The following is a 15,746-nucleotide window of genomic DNA, read 5'->3' on the forward strand; positions in this document are numbered from 1 at the left end:
CTCATGTAGGAGGCTATAGACACAGACCTCAGGTAATACACTTATTAAGCGCCTCTTTGTCCGACAACAACATCGCAGTTGAGCACATTTCCCTTCAAAAATAAAGATAGTACCTTCCAACTTGTAGATAAAGGAATCATCCTATGTAGGGTTACTATTTATTTTGAGTATGTCTGCCACTAGTTTCCAATGTTATCGTGAATCTTTTTCGAGCAGAATAACACCAGTTGTACGACATCATCAATTTTTGGGCTGTATTGCGCTTTTAGGGGCTCCTTGTGTAGCGCTAAGCGTATAGATGTGTAATTAGGCCTGATCTTTATGATTAATTATGCAATTAGTACCAATCTTTACTTCGGTTGCCCACCCAAAATAAATGAAGGACACTAACCTAACTCTCGTCTCCTGCAGCTGACGCGCGCGGTAGCCGCGCAATCTCAGGCGCCTTGCCACGATTCGCGCGGCTCCTGCTGTCGGAGGTTCGAGTCCTCCCTCGGGCATGGATGTGTGCGTTGTCTTTAGATTAAGTTGTGTGTAAGCCTAGGGACCGATGACGTCAGCAGTTTGGTCCCATAGGAACTAACCACCACCACCTCCTGCAGCTGGAGAGAGACTGGCCGTTTCCGTGTGTAGGGGGCGTGCATTTGGGTTTTCCGTCCAGAATGACCAGGGTTTTAGTCCTGGAAAGGGCACCCGCCATTTCGAATTTCCCACACCAATTCCTGGGTGGGGGGTGTGACGTCAGCAGAGCCTTAGGGCAAATAAATTCTCAACATTTTGAAATTCCCACGATTTGTTTTTGAAATTCCCGCCAAATTTCGAGATTCCCTCCAAAATTCGGAATTCCTGCCAATAGGGCAGGGGGGGATGTGGGAGGGGGAAGGGAGGTGAGGTGGAGGTGGAGACCCACATGGTGGCTGTAGAAAACCCGTGACGCCATCCAGGGGTGGGGGTAATTAATTGATCAATTAATTAATTTGACATCAATTTGATATCAAAACTGTGCTGGAAATTTCTTTGCCCTCCTACAGATAGCATGTGAGAATAGGGCAAGCTGAGTTTTGCACAAATGACGCTTTCTAAACCCGTGCTGATTTCTGGACTGAAGTTATTCTGTCTCAAGGAAATTTATTATGTGCGAAATCAGAATGTTTTCAAGAATTCTGCAGCAATGCCATGTTAGAGATATTGGTCTGTAATTATTGGGGTCTTTTTTTATCTTTCTTATATACAGGATGTAAGGTACGTACACATGTGTGCTGTGGGGCGATCGGTATGATTGGAAAAGAACATACTTCATACGGCACGATCGCAGTGTAGACACTTGACTGCAACCGCTGCGTACGAAGTGTGTATATTTTATACACAGGCGTCACCTGCGCTTTTTCCCATTCGCTTGGGACATGGGGCTGGGCGAGAGATTCGCGATAAATGCTACCAAGGGAGGGGCCAATACTGCAGAGTACTCTCTGTAAAATGGAATTGGGATTTGATCTGGACATGGTTGGTTGTTTTCCACTCTTTCAGTTGCTTCTCTACGCCATGGATGCCAATGTCCTCCATGCAGAAGTCTGTACGACAAGTCAAACGATGTTACGTTTGTACGATACTCCTGCGTGAATGATTTCTTAAATGTGAAATTTAAAACTTTATCTTTCCTTTTGCAGTCTTTTTTTGCCACCCCAGATTGGTCGACGAGTGACTGGATGGAAGTCTTCAACCCGCTTAGTGATTTTCGTATTCACCACAAACAAAACATTCAGACGTCGCCCTGACTTCCACTTACTAGCGTAACTAATTAGTGGTTAGTTGGCAACTGATACCTCCTCTACAGCCAAATTTAACAGTAATTAATAAAAGATCCGGCAGAAAGCACACTTTTTAAACGGTGGAGCAACAAAATCCAGAGAATGATACGCACTGTGAAAGACATTAAACCAGAGCGAATTCTAAAAAAAAACTTTGAACAGGAAGTAGGAAATTGACGGTCATTAACTATGCGATTTTCATAAAATTGATAGTTGTGGTATTTACTAACCAACTAGGTTTCTCGACATTGCGTTCGAGTTAATGAAAACACATTTTAATGCTCTACAATTTTCTTTCTAGAAATTTTTCGTCAAATTGGTGAATTCTTAGATCTGCACCTTTTATGGTAACGAAACAAGTGTTTATCTAAAGGCGAAAAAATAACATTTTCTTAAGTAGCGTGAAAGGCGTACAAGTATGTTATGTGAAATCGCGCTGTAGATACATTCACATTTGAATGTGGTGCTTATTTGAGCCGAAACAAGGCCCCGGGAGAAGACAACATTCCATTAGAACTACTGACAGCCTTGGGAGAGCCAGTCCTGACAAAACTCTACCATCTGGTGAGCAAGATGTATGAGACAGGCGAAATACCCTCAGACTTCAAGAAGAATATAATAATTCCAATCCCAAAGAAAGCAGGTGTTGACAGATGTGAAAATTACCGAACTATCAGTTTAATAAGTCACAGCTGCAAAATACTAACACGAATTCTATACAGACGAATGGAAAAACTGGTAAAAGCCGACCTCGGGGAAGATCAGTTTGGATTCCGTAGAAATACTGGAACACGTGAGACAATACTGACCTTAGGACTTATCTTAGAAGAATGATTATGGAAAGGCAAACCTACGTTTCTAGCATTTGTAGACTTAGAGAAAGCTTCTGACAATATTGAGTGGAATACTCTCTTTCAAATTCTGAAGGTGGCAGGGTAAAATACAGGGAGCGAAAGAATATTTACAATTTGTGCAGAAAGCAGATGGCAGTTATAAGAGTCGAGGGACATGAAAGGGAAGCAGTGGTTGGGAAGGGAGTGAGACAGGGTTGTAGCCTATCCCCGATGTTATTCAATCTGTATATTGAGCAAGCAGTAAAAGAAACAAAAGAAAAATTCGGAGTAGGTATTAAAATCCATGGAGAAGAAATAAAACTTTGAGGTTCGCCGCCGGCCGAAGTGGCCGTGCGGTTAAAGGCGCTGCAGTCTGGAACCGCAGGACCGCTACGGTCGCAGGACCGAATCCTGCCTCGGGCATGGATGTTTGTGATGTCCTTAGGTTAGTTAGGTTTAACTAGTTCTAAGTTCTAGGGGACTAATGACCTCAGCAGTTGAGTCCCATAGTGCTCAGAGCCATTTTTTTGAGGTTCGCCGATGACATTGTAATTCTGTCAGAGACAGCAAAGGACTTGGAAGAGCAGTTGAACGGAATGGATAGTGTCTTGAAAGGAGGATATAAGATGAACATCAACAAAAGCAAAACGAGGATAATGGAATGCAGTCGAATTACGTCAGGTGATGCTGAGGGAATTAGATTAGGAAATGAGACACTTAAAGTAGTAAAGGAGTTTTGCTATTTGGGGAGCAAAATAACTGATGATGGTTGAAGTAGAGAGGATATAAAATGTAGACTGGCAATGGCAAGGAAAGCGTTTCTGAGGAAGAGAAATTTGTTAACATCAAGTATAGATTTAAGTGTCAGGAAGTCGTTCCTGAAAGTATTTGTATGGAGTGTAGCCATGTATGGAAGTGAAACATGGATGATAAATAGTTTGGATAAGAAGAGAATAGAAGCTTTCGAAATGTGGTGCTACAGAAGAATGCTGATGATTAGATGGGTAGACCACATAACTAATGAGGAAGTATTAAACAGAATTAGGGAGAAGAGAAATTTGTGGCACACCTTGACTAGAAGAGGGGATCGGTTGGTAGGACATGTTCTGAGGCATCAAGGGCTCAGCAATTTAGTATTGGAGGGCAGCGTGGAGGGTAAAAGTCGTAGAGGGAGACCAAGAGATGAATACACTAAGCAGATTCAAAAGGATGTAGGTTGCAGTAGGTACTGGGAGATGAAGGAGCTTGCACAGGATAGAGTAGCTTGGAGAGCTGCATCAAACCAGTCTCAGGACTGTAGACCACAACAACAACATAAGTAGTGATGAGGATGACAGTAAATTAATCCTGTTGTAACATAATTATTCAATAGATTGCTAAGGTTGGCGTGTACCTCAAACAGAATACAAACGGCACGACGACTTCCGACTTTTATCGACAACTACCGATCAGATAAAGGGGGCGAAACTGCCAAGAAAACTTTTACAATCTGTAGTTGAAATCAGTCGGCATATGTGTCGACAGAAGTCGGTAAACTTCGTGTAGTAGCTAGCCATTACCAAACACAGTAGTCTAACATCATTAAAAAACGCTTTATTTAATTTCATATCCATTACAATTAATAAGTACCGCATTTGAAAATAAACGTTTCTATTCTGTGCTTTCGCGAAACTTTACAAGTTTCGTCTATCGTTTCTACCAGAGCACTCAGAGAGATAGCGAAGTGCCTAATGCGCTAGACTCGCCTTCGGGAGACCCGAGTTCAACCCAAGAGCAAGCCATCCAGATCTGGGTTTTCTACGGTTTCCCAGTTGCCGCTTCCGTCGCCTACGGTAATAAAAAATCCGAAAAAAGCTCCGTCTCCAATGACGTTAGCGGTCGAAGATACATAAAACACTACTAAACTCACTTCCCTAGCGTATAATCGATGGTCCTACAACGTGGAAACAGTGCTTTTGTTGTCAGAATTGAGCAAGGCGTAAATTCTTTTCCGTGTACTTGTCCTCACTTCGTGACGGTCATTGTGCTCCATTTCCCGCTCACTAGCGCATTGCACTGGCCAACAAAAACAATTTTTACTGTTTTCTGCACTTCATGAATCAATTCTTACTAAGGACCGAGGAAAACGGTTATGACAACAAAAATTTTCCTTAGCTCTAGTTTCTGTGATACACACTAAGTGGAAGTATTTCATATTATCAGACTAAGAGAAAAACATTCATTTCAATTACATATGCTAACAACATTGCTCATATTTGAATTTTTTAAAATGGTAGTAACATTTTAATGGTTCTAAATTGCTGGAAGAATACCTCGCAGATGGTTGGGTCTGAAGAGAATCATGTGGTGGCTGCATGAGACCGTTGTCTTTTAGCTTGCCTCTTGTAACGGAGTTCCGGAGCATCCCTACACGAAGACCAACAGTAATCCGCAAGCATTGCTTCATTCCACTGGCCCTGATACCTTTGTTCTATAACAGAAATGTCCTGATGGAATCTTTAACCATGTTCGTCACTGACAGCTCCACAACTAGGAGGGAAAAAATCTAGGTGGGAGTGGAGAAAAGGGATTTTAAGGGACATGTTGCACCCAAGGTTATAGTATATTTGCAGGAGCACTGTCACCCACTCAGTGTAGTTATCATCTCTTTTGTTGCCTAAAAATCTACAAACAACTCTCTTGAAAGCTTTCCAAGCTTCCTTTTCTTTCCCATTCAAAACTTGGTCAAATGCAGGATCCTTTACAAGTTCTCGAATATGTGGCCCGATAAAAATACCTTCCTCAACTTTTGCATCACTTAATTTCGGAAATTTCTGTCTTATTTACTTAAAGGCCCGTGCTTCTTGGTTCATACCTGTAACAAAATTTTTCATCAAACCCAGCTTGATATGCAGGGGTGGAAGAAGAACATCTTTTGGGTCCAAGAGAGGCTCGGCAACGACATATCTCTCGCTAAGGTTAAGATTTCTTGCAGGCCAGTCTGCTTTATAATGCGATTTCCTATCCCTACTGTTTCACATACATAAGAAGCAGCAATATTTTGTGCACCACAGTTGAATTCCTAAGAGTATGCCAATGACTTTTAGAACGCCACACATTTTCCATTTGTGTTCATCATATTTGACTGAGTCCAAGAGGGTTGTCATATTTGTATATGTCTCCTTCATGTGAATTGCATGACCAACAGGAATAAAAGGAAGATGGTTACCTTTGTGAAGTAACACAGCTTTCAGACTAAGCTAGGAGGAGTCTATGAATAGCCTCCATTTAGCCAAATCCTGGTTCAAATTCAAAGATTCCACCAAGCCATTAATGTCGCAGCAAACAAGATTGTTTTCTTCTCCAAAAAGGGAAACAGTTCGATGTGACATTTTCTGTACTGTGAGACTGTGACATCACTTTCGAGAAGATTCCATTGCTCTATCGAGACTCAAGAATTTCTGCCTTTTCCTTTGACAGGTGAAGGTCTCTAATTAGATCACTCAATTCCGCTTGACTCAATCTGTGCGGTTTATCATCTTTTCCCTCAAAATCAGGATCATGGGATGTGGAAGGCTTGTTTGGTTGTTGTTGTTGTTGTTAATGTTCTTCTTCTTCTTCTTGTTCCACACTGTCTTCATTTTCTGCTTTAAACACACAATTTTCGGGTGGAGTAGGAACTGGTACACTATGTGAATACGGAATGGGTCGATTAGCAGATCGAAGATTCGGGTACTGAACTGTTCTTCTTATCTTCATAGACAATTCTGCCTTAAAGGTGGAGTCAACCAGAAACAGCAGTCATCTGTATGGTTTGTAGGCTCCCGCCAAACCATAGGCACAACAAAAGCCATAAAGCGTTTCTTATTTTTCAGTTATTCCCGCAGTGTAACTGAACATGCGTTGCAGCATATATGTAGAGCCCAAGACTTATCCTGGCCCCCTACTTTCATACCGAAATAATGCTGATAGGCAGTCTTCACAAGAGGCTTCAGATCGTGTTTCTGTGAGGAAAATGTTACCTCACTACAAATGTAACAAAAATTTACACATTTTGGTGGCATTTTTACGAATTTTGCATTACAGAAACACTCTCAAACCAGAAATTCTGCTTTAATTAGAGAAAGTGTATGAAACTCACAGTCACAGCAGCAGTATCTATGTTTATGACTTACAAACAGCTTGAAGCATTTGTGTTTTGTTATTGGACTGGTGTGCCAACTCTGAAAACAAAATTTCCCCTAAACTGAAAATGTTGAATATAAAAATGAAATGTCGCTTTACCTCCAAAGCAAGAACTAATCCGTCATTTTTATGGTGATTTTTTAATGCAGAAGATAGAAATACATAATAATTAACTGCTTTTGAGCCTAAAACATTTTCGGGCATGAGTGTGTGTGATGTCCTTAGGTTAGTTAGGTTTAAGTAGTTCTAAGTTCTAGGGGTCTTATGACCTAAGATGTTGAGTCCCATAGTGCTCAGAGCCATTTGAACCATTTGAACCAAAACATTTTCATTGTTGGCCAGTGTTATTTGTTAAAATTTAAAAGTTTTTCTTATACAATTTTTAATGACTTGATTGAATTTACGCAAGGAAACTAAAATAGCTAGTTTAGATAGTAAGAAACAACCATCTTCAGATCATGATCATATTAAATGCAGATTGATCATAAACTGGATGCACCAGTAATAATCATCATGCAGTGATATGCATTTGAACAGAAGATGACGTGAATAAGAAATTTGGTATTGACTGTAGCAACATAACTGAGACTGGAGTGTACACCCAGGCTGAACAAACTGGTTGTATTAATATAAACCACACTGTATGCATTGCCAGTTCAGCGAAAAAACTGCAAGTTAATGACTGATGTGATTCCACTGTTGCAAACCAGTTTGTGCAACCCGAATCTCATACAAGTATGCCAGGGACGGTTTTATTATTACTATTAGCACCAAATTTTTTATTCGCGTTGCTTTCTGCAGAAATGCATGTCACTGGCATGATGATTATTATTGGTACATCAAGTTTGTGCTCAACCTGCATTTAATGTGATCATGCTCTGAAGATTGTTTTTACTTGCAATCGTAAACAGCTAGTCATCGTATTTTAATTTCCTTACGTAAATGTGATCTAGTCCCAATACAAGTCCACTTTATTACGGTGTCTATTTATTAAAACCCCCATGGAATCAAATCCTGATTACGGCTTGGTCAGCATGGACGCACAAATAGTAACTTCACAGTTTCCAGCATGTGCGGAACATCAGACCGCTCCATCACAAAAACTTTTGATTGGCCCAAGCCCAGCATCCCTTGGCAACATTTACATATTGACCTTGCAGGTCCGTACTGGAATTCCCATTGGCATATTGTGGTAGATGCCTACATTAAGTTTCCATTCGTGGTGCCCATAAAATCCACCACAACAGCCAGCACTGTCAAGACACTGACGACTAAGTTTTGCATCAAAGGTTTATCAGAAGTTTTGGTTTCGGGCAATGGACCTGTTCACATTAGCAGAATTTCAGCAGTTTTGTGATGCCAACAGGATTAAACATGTGACGACAGCACCGTTCCACCCTCAATCCAATGGTGATGCAGAACTCATTATAAGGACTTTCAAGCAATAGATTAACAAGTAATATTCGTATGTTTCCCGTGCGGGGAGCAAGCTTTAGTGTTCTTCCTCTCGACCTATCTTTCGTAGCCACGCAACGGCAAATCGCCAGCGGAGCTCTTGGACGGACTCTGACATTGGACACTGCTTCATCTGCTGCATCCTCCACAGCGGTTGGCCCGTCCTCCACAGCGCTGTAAGTTTAATGTGAATGATTTGGTCTTTTCCAGAGATTTATCAGACACAAGCGCTGGGATAGGGGCATTGTCACTAAAGCCTTGGGCCCCTCTTTGTATGTTTTACTGTGTCTCTCCGGGTTGCAGATGTGCCATCAGAATCAGCTTCGTTTGTGTGGACTGGGTGAACCTGCTGCTGGTTTTTCATTTGTAGATTCGGTGCCCAGGAAGACCCCGCAGCCTCAGCGGCCATTGGACGTTGACACAGTACCGTTGCGGCCACCGCATCGCCAGCAGCCGCGGCCACGATAAAAAGTTATTCCCCTTTGCCAAACCGCATTCCGGTGGGTCGTCGTGGCCCCTCCAGTCACTGTTGCACCTCCGCCATTAGAAGAAGGTGTTCCGTCCCTGCGCGTGGGTGCGCATCCTATGGCTGGTTTTTCGACCAATGTTTCTAACTACTCGCAACGGAGAGTAGCGCGCTTCGTTACAGTATCATTTAGTAATCGCGAAAGCGTTACGGAGATTATAGATAAACTCCAGTGGAAGACTCTGCAGGAAAACGGGCTTTTGTTGAAGTTTCGAGAACATACCTTCACCGAGGAGTCAAGCAGTATATTGCTCCCTCCTACATATATCTCGCGAAGAGACCATTTGGATAAAATCAGGGAGATTAGAGCCCACATAGAGGCATACCGACAATCTTTCTTTCCACGAACAATACGAGACTGGAATAGAAGGGAGAACCGACAGAGGTACTCGAGGTACCCTCCGCCACACACCGTCAGGTGGCTTTCGGAGTATGGATGTAGATGTAGACGAATGTCGGGGTGTGAGCAGGAGCATGTCAGCGGCTGAAGTTTCGGCTGCACGCAGACCTCCCTCCTCACCCCCCCCCCCCCCCCCCTTATAGTCGTTTCTTGCAGCATCAGTACACGCTGCACCCCTCTAGACTAGTCTCTGTCTGTTAGCTGAGTTCTGCCTGAGAACTCGAAGCATTATCAGTTAGCCTCTGTTATTGTGTGTGCCGAACTGGCCTATCTCAAGAACACGCAACGGATTGTATTCTGGATTTGCTGCTACTCAAGTTAAGTAAAATGTGTTACTTAAATACTATGTGTTAGAATCCACCAACCTCTTAATATCCACAACTGGGGGGGGGGGGGGGGGCGACCAAACATAAAATCCCTCTTACAGATATTTTTTTAGATACCCAATGAGCTACTTTCCCACCTTGTGAGAGAGACAGGTTCTTACTCTACATGGAGTGGCGCCTAGCTGTCATCCTTCTCCACGAGAGGAGATCAAAGCATTTAACAATAAACAGCCGCTGAACTTCCCACGAGATATCAGAGGCCAATATCTCTCTGCTATTCTTGCATTCTCCAGTTTTCCAGGAAAAGTGTTACAGGCAAAAACAATATCACACAAGCTGCTTTTTGAACAGAGAGATAGACTTGTAAAAATACGAGGGCTGTTCGGAAAGTAAGGTCCGATCGGACGCGATTTGGAAACCACAGTGATAATCACATGAAGCTTTGCACAGACGTGTTGGGCAGTGTCTCTAGTATGCACGTCGATTGCGTCATACCACCCGTTTCAGTTCTGAACACTCAGTGAGAGCGTAAAGATGTATAGAAAATAATGACTCCGGTCAAGTATGAGGGCCTGGTGAGAGATTTCGCCTGGTTTCACGCAGCCCACGTAACACAACTGTCATGTCTTTCCTCCTTCATGACAATCCTCGGCCGCGCTCTGCAGGGGCGATGAAGATGCTCCTGCAGCTGTTCGGTGGGAAGTGTTTGATCACCTGTGATACAATCCGTAATTGGCTTCACATGAGTTTCGTCTCTGCTCATATGAACCGCCGTCTTTGAAGACAGCATTTTGGCACAGACAACTAGCTGCAGAGCAGCATAGATAACTGCCGGAAAGCACAGGCGACTGGCTTCAATGACGAAGATATTGGGCCGGCCAGTGTGGCCGTGCGGTTCTAGGCGCTTCAGTCTGGAACCGCGTGACCGCTACGGTCGCAGGTTCGAATCCTCCCTCGGGCATGGGTATGTGTGATGTCCTTAGGTTAGTTACGTTTAAGGAGTTCTAAGTTCTAGGGGACTGATGACCACAGCTGTTAAGTCCCATAGTGCTCAGAGCCATTTGAACCATTTTTTTGAAGATATTGGAAAGTTGGTACACCGCTACGACAAATGTCTGACTCGGAGTGGGGACTATATAGAGAAATAGCTGGAAGGTGTAACTAACTGCAATTGTAGACTGAACAAGGAACTGGCAGGGAATCGCTTGTGTCCACTTGAAAGGAGCCAGACTGGTACTTGCTTCAAATGGTTTAAGGACATTCCTAAAATCTAAGACTGGATGAATGCTCCGTACTGCCTTAAGCACTGCGCACCTCCCTTCATGCCAAATTTGAAAGCATTTTCGTCGGTACTGACCTCTTGTGAGACGCTCTCAAAACCAGCCTCTTGCATGTCTAGGAACGTTGGTCCAAAGTAGTGAAAAGCCGACAATATGTTCACAACAGCGAACATGGCTATTATCCGAAACTGGAAGCAGCCACATTCTCCTGCCTTTTCCAGTAGCTCGTCTTCATTCATCTGAAACATGATATTTCGAATTTATTCATATGAATGGACTAAGACATAACAGAAATAACATCTAACATGAAATTTTCTGATCTCTACACAACTGTAAGAGGTGTACTATTAGGTCTACAACTTTGCTTCCGCCGTTTTGCAATAGATGGCAGTAGTGGAAAGTAGTGGTGCAAGTCGTTCGTCGTGTCAGACAGTAAGCTTAGGCATTTGATAACATAACGCCATCAGAATATCAGTCGATTTTTGATTGCATCATAATGTTATTCTCGACTGAATACGTCAACTTATGAGCCCAATTCTCGTCATCTGTGGGAGGTTTTAATTTTCTGCTTTGATATGAAGAAATCTGCGGCTGAGACTCATAAAAAGCTGGATAAGACCTATAATGAGACACCTGTTAGTGACAGAACTTCGCAGAAAATGGTTTCCATGCTTCAAGAGTGGTGATTTGAAGTTGAAGACCGTCATGGTTGTGAAAGAGAGAAAGCTTTCGATGCCACTGCAACCGACGGGAACAATCACAGGAGATCGTTATCGAAAGCAATTGATGTGTTTGAGTCGAGCACTAAAAGACAAACGCCCACACTACATCGGCAGACATGAAAAAACTATTTTGCTGCCTGACAGCGCACGAGCCCATCTCGAAAATCCCGTCAAAACATACTTGGAAACGTGGAAATGAGACGTTCTACCTCACCCGCTGTATTCTCCAGATATTCCCCCCTCTGACTGCCACCTTTTTCGATCTATGACACACGATCTAGCTGACTAGCACCTGCGGTCATATGAACAAGTGCAAAATTGGATAGATTCATGGCTCCCCTCAAAGGATGCCCAGTTTATACACTGAGGGGATTCGTATGCTGCCCTAAAGCTAGGAGAAAGCAGTGGCTAACGATGGCCAATACTTTCAATCGTAAATTTTTTGCAAGTTTTCACAATAAAGTCGCTACCTCGAGAAATAACGGCGGAAGCAAAGTTTTAGACCTAGTAAAAAATAAACTTCTTTTTTTTTTTTTTTGGAAATACACTACTCGCCATTAAAATTGCTACAACAAGAAGTAATCCAGATGATTAACGGGTATTCACTGGACAAATATATTATACTAGAACTGACATGTGATTACATTTTCACGCAATTTGGGTGCATAGATCCTGAGAAATCAGTACCCAGGACAACCACCTCCGGCCGTAATAACGGCCTTGATACGCCTGGGCATTGAGTCAAACAGAGCTTGGATGGCGTGTACAGGCACCGCTGCCCAAGCAGCTTCAACACGATACCACAGTTCACCAAGAGTAGTGACTCGCGTATTGTGACGAGCCAGCTGCTCGGCCACCATTGACCAGACGTTTTCAGTTGGTGAGAGATCTGGAGAATGTGCTGGCTAGGGCACCAGTCGAACATCTGTATCCAGAAAGGGCCGTACAGGACCTGCAACATGCGGTCGTGCATTATCCTGCAGAAATGTAGGGTTTCGCAGGGATCGAATGAAGGGTAGAGCCACGGGTCGTAACACACCTGAAATGTAACGTCCACTGTTCAAAGTGTCGTCATTGCGAACAAAAGGTGACCGAGATGTGTAACCAATGGCACCCCCCCGCCAGTATGGCGATGACGAATACACGCTTCCAATGTGCGTTCACCGCGATGTCGCCAAACACGGATGCGACGATCATGATGCTGTAAACAGAACCTGGATTTATCCGAAAAAATGACGTTTTGCCATTCGTGCACCCAGGTTCGTCGTTGAGTACACCATCGCAGGCGCTTCTGTCTGTGATGCAACATGAAGGGTAACCGCAGCCATGGTCTCCGAGCTCATAGTCCATACTGCTGCAAACGTCGTCGAACTGTTCGTGCAGATGGTTGTTGTCTTGCAAACGTCCCCATCTGTTGACTCAGGGATCGAGACGTGGGTCCACAATCCGCTACAGCCATGCGGATAAGATGCCTGTTATCTCGACTGCTAGTGATACGAGCCCCTTGGGATCCAGCACGGCATTCCTTATTACCCTTCTGAAACCACCGATTCCATATCCTGCTAACAGTCATTGGATCTCGACCAACGCGAGCAGCAATGTCGTGATACGATAAACCACAATCGCGATAGGCTACAATCCGACCTTTATCAAAGTCGTAAACGTGATAGTACGCATTTCTCCTCCTTACGCGAGGCATCACAACAACGTTTCACCAGGCAACGCCGGTCAACTGCCGTTTGTGTATGAGAAATCGGTTGGAAACTTTCCTCATGTGAGCACGTTGTAGGTGTCACCACCAGCGCCAATCTCGCGTGAATGCTCTGAAAAGCTAATCATTTGCATACCACAGCATCTTCTTCCTGTTGGTTAAATTTCGCGTCTGCAGCTCGTCATCTTCGCGGTGTAGCAATTTTAATGGCCAGTAGTGTAATTGTATTTATTCACCTACTCCAGTGACATCCCCTTTAAAATACACTGCCTAGCAAAAGAGTGAAGCATCCAGAAGATATTTTCGAATGTGAATGTACGTTCATACATTGGCAGATACGTAAATGATTGGAATTGCAACTTGCTGGTGGGTAGAACGGCCATTATACTGCATTAGTGTTGTTTGTGTTTAGTATTGTTACCAGGCCTGATGGGGTATACAAGGGGAATGAATAGCGTCAGATATTGACTGATCCTTGCGAAGGACAGAGAGACACAGTGTAGCTCGTGTGAGTCAACGTTATCAGCACGTGAGAAGGTTTGGAAGGGCTTCATTGTGGGTCTCCTTTTAGCAGGCTGGTCGAATCATGCAATATCCAGATTCGTGAAGCATTCGGATGTGACGCTCGATGCTAGAGCGCACAGGAACAGGAGGGCACGCGTACTCGTCATCGAGGCGGCAGGGCCACATCTGACCACTGCAGGTCCAAATAGACATGTTGTGCACCAAGGACAGTCTAACAGCCTCACATCTGCACCTGGCATCCAGGAACAAGTAATGGACTCCTTGCAACTTCTGTGTAATCCCTCACCATTGGTCGGAGTATTGTAGCAGCTGGACTGGGGAATTACCGTCCCAAGCGCTGACACCAAATCTCAAATCTTAAATATTACTTCTTTTAAAAATAACAAAGTATATGCATGTTTAAATTTGAAACAACGTGACTCAAAATGATGTGTTGGATACGGATTCGAACTCAGCACCTTACTTGGTTGTTTATTACGTAAAATCAGATGTTATATATCGAATATTTTTCGACGGTAGTGAGATCTTTGAAACTGAAATGAAGAGACGAAAAATTTTAGTCTTACTGGAAATTACAACCTGACACCTATTTCTGATGTCAACTAGCCACGAATAGAGATTAAATATCGGTTTACTTTTCTTGTAGCGAGCTGTGCACCTGTTTGAAGTACGAATAACGTGCTCAAAAGTTTTGTGCTGACTGGATGTCGAAACCTGCACATTTCGTGGTTGTTGACTATCAAACTCTTTTTCACCAATAGCTAGAAGTGACATGTTTCAACCTCATGTGTTGTGTTCACAAGTTCCGTTTCTGGCATTTACCATAATTGTAGTATTGTTGAGAATTGTGACAGAACTGTCACATATCGCTTTCAAGCAATAAGTAAAATCGGCAAATACTGCGCTGGAGGCAAATACATTGCTAGCGGCTTCTGGAGTAAGATTCGTGAATATTTCTTCCCTGGGGTCGTGTCTGAGAAGACGTGGCGAGGGACCTGGGTGGTCTCAGCGCTTTGAATACAGGACGGCCAAGGATCTCTCGGTGGGCTGCTGGTTTGCCGATTTCCGTTATTCACAAGGTGGCATGGGCAGAGCAAGTGCAGGTCCCCCTCTGTATTGCTGGCGTGACGAATCTGCACATCCTGTCGACTGATACAAACTTGTGACACCAACATTTTGCCGTTTTCAGGGTAGAAAATTCTAGACTCTAACTGTCCACACGACAGATGGGTCATCACCATAGGCGCCATGGCGCGAATGTCTGAACAAGTTACCGGTGACACGCCACATACAGTATACCAACCTCTGGCCAGTTAATGTACATACAGTAAGTGATAATGGAGAAGTTTTGGCAGGCTTTCTTTGCGTTTTAGCGTGTTGAGAATAATTCTAGGACATAGCTGTGCGGAAGTTGTGAATCCTCCCCACCAAGCCATGGGTTTCTGGGAGCAGAGAAGGAAGTCAGGAAGACGGAGAGACAGTGTGCAGCCGTGTGACCGTGAGGCAGATGAGCCTGGTCACAGCCTGGCGCAGTTTTTGCTGAGTCCTTCGAGTAAGTATTGCTTCTTAGCGCTAGCGCTCTCTTTGCTCTGAGCAGCTCATAGTTTTCGATGTCTATTCTACAATCTCTGTTGCTTCTTCAGATGTTTTACTTAATAGGATCTAAGGTCTAGTTTTAACTTGCATTTGGAGCTGCACAGATTTGAAAAGCCAGTCGCAATTCCACAGCAGTCTTCCATATGAGGTAATCACCCCTTGTGAGCAGAACAATCTGCCCTAAGTGAGCTCCAATCAAGCAATCATTTAATTATAATTTTGTGCACATTCACCTACATTCCATTGTGGAACTGAATTTGTTAGATTTGTCCTGATATAATTTTGCCTTGCTTTCAGCATCAAATAGCCAATTGTCATTCACTTTTGGTGCAGACAACTAATTGTTATTCATCTAATTGTGATGCAACTGGAAGAAAATAAAATGATAAATTAAAAATAT

At 43.5% G+C, this 15,746-nt stretch overlaps 1 protein-coding gene across 1 annotated transcript in view; it reads right to left on the minus strand.

The window, feature by feature from the left end:
- Positions 1–15,746, minus strand: part of LOC126471203 (organic cation transporter protein-like) — a 342,130-nt gene that overhangs the window by 298,566 nt on the left and 27,818 nt on the right. The window contains exon 2 of the mRNA XM_050099316.1: positions 10,870–11,031. Coding sequence (XP_049955273.1) covers positions 10,870–11,031 — 162 coding nt within the window. The remainder of the gene's footprint in view (positions 1–10,869; positions 11,032–15,746) is intronic.

This window comes from Schistocerca serialis, chromosome 3 (assembly GCF_023864345.2).
Source record: "Schistocerca serialis cubense isolate TAMUIC-IGC-003099 chromosome 3, iqSchSeri2.2, whole genome shotgun sequence".
Classification (NCBI taxonomy): domain Eukaryota; kingdom Metazoa; phylum Arthropoda; class Insecta; order Orthoptera; family Acrididae; genus Schistocerca; species Schistocerca serialis.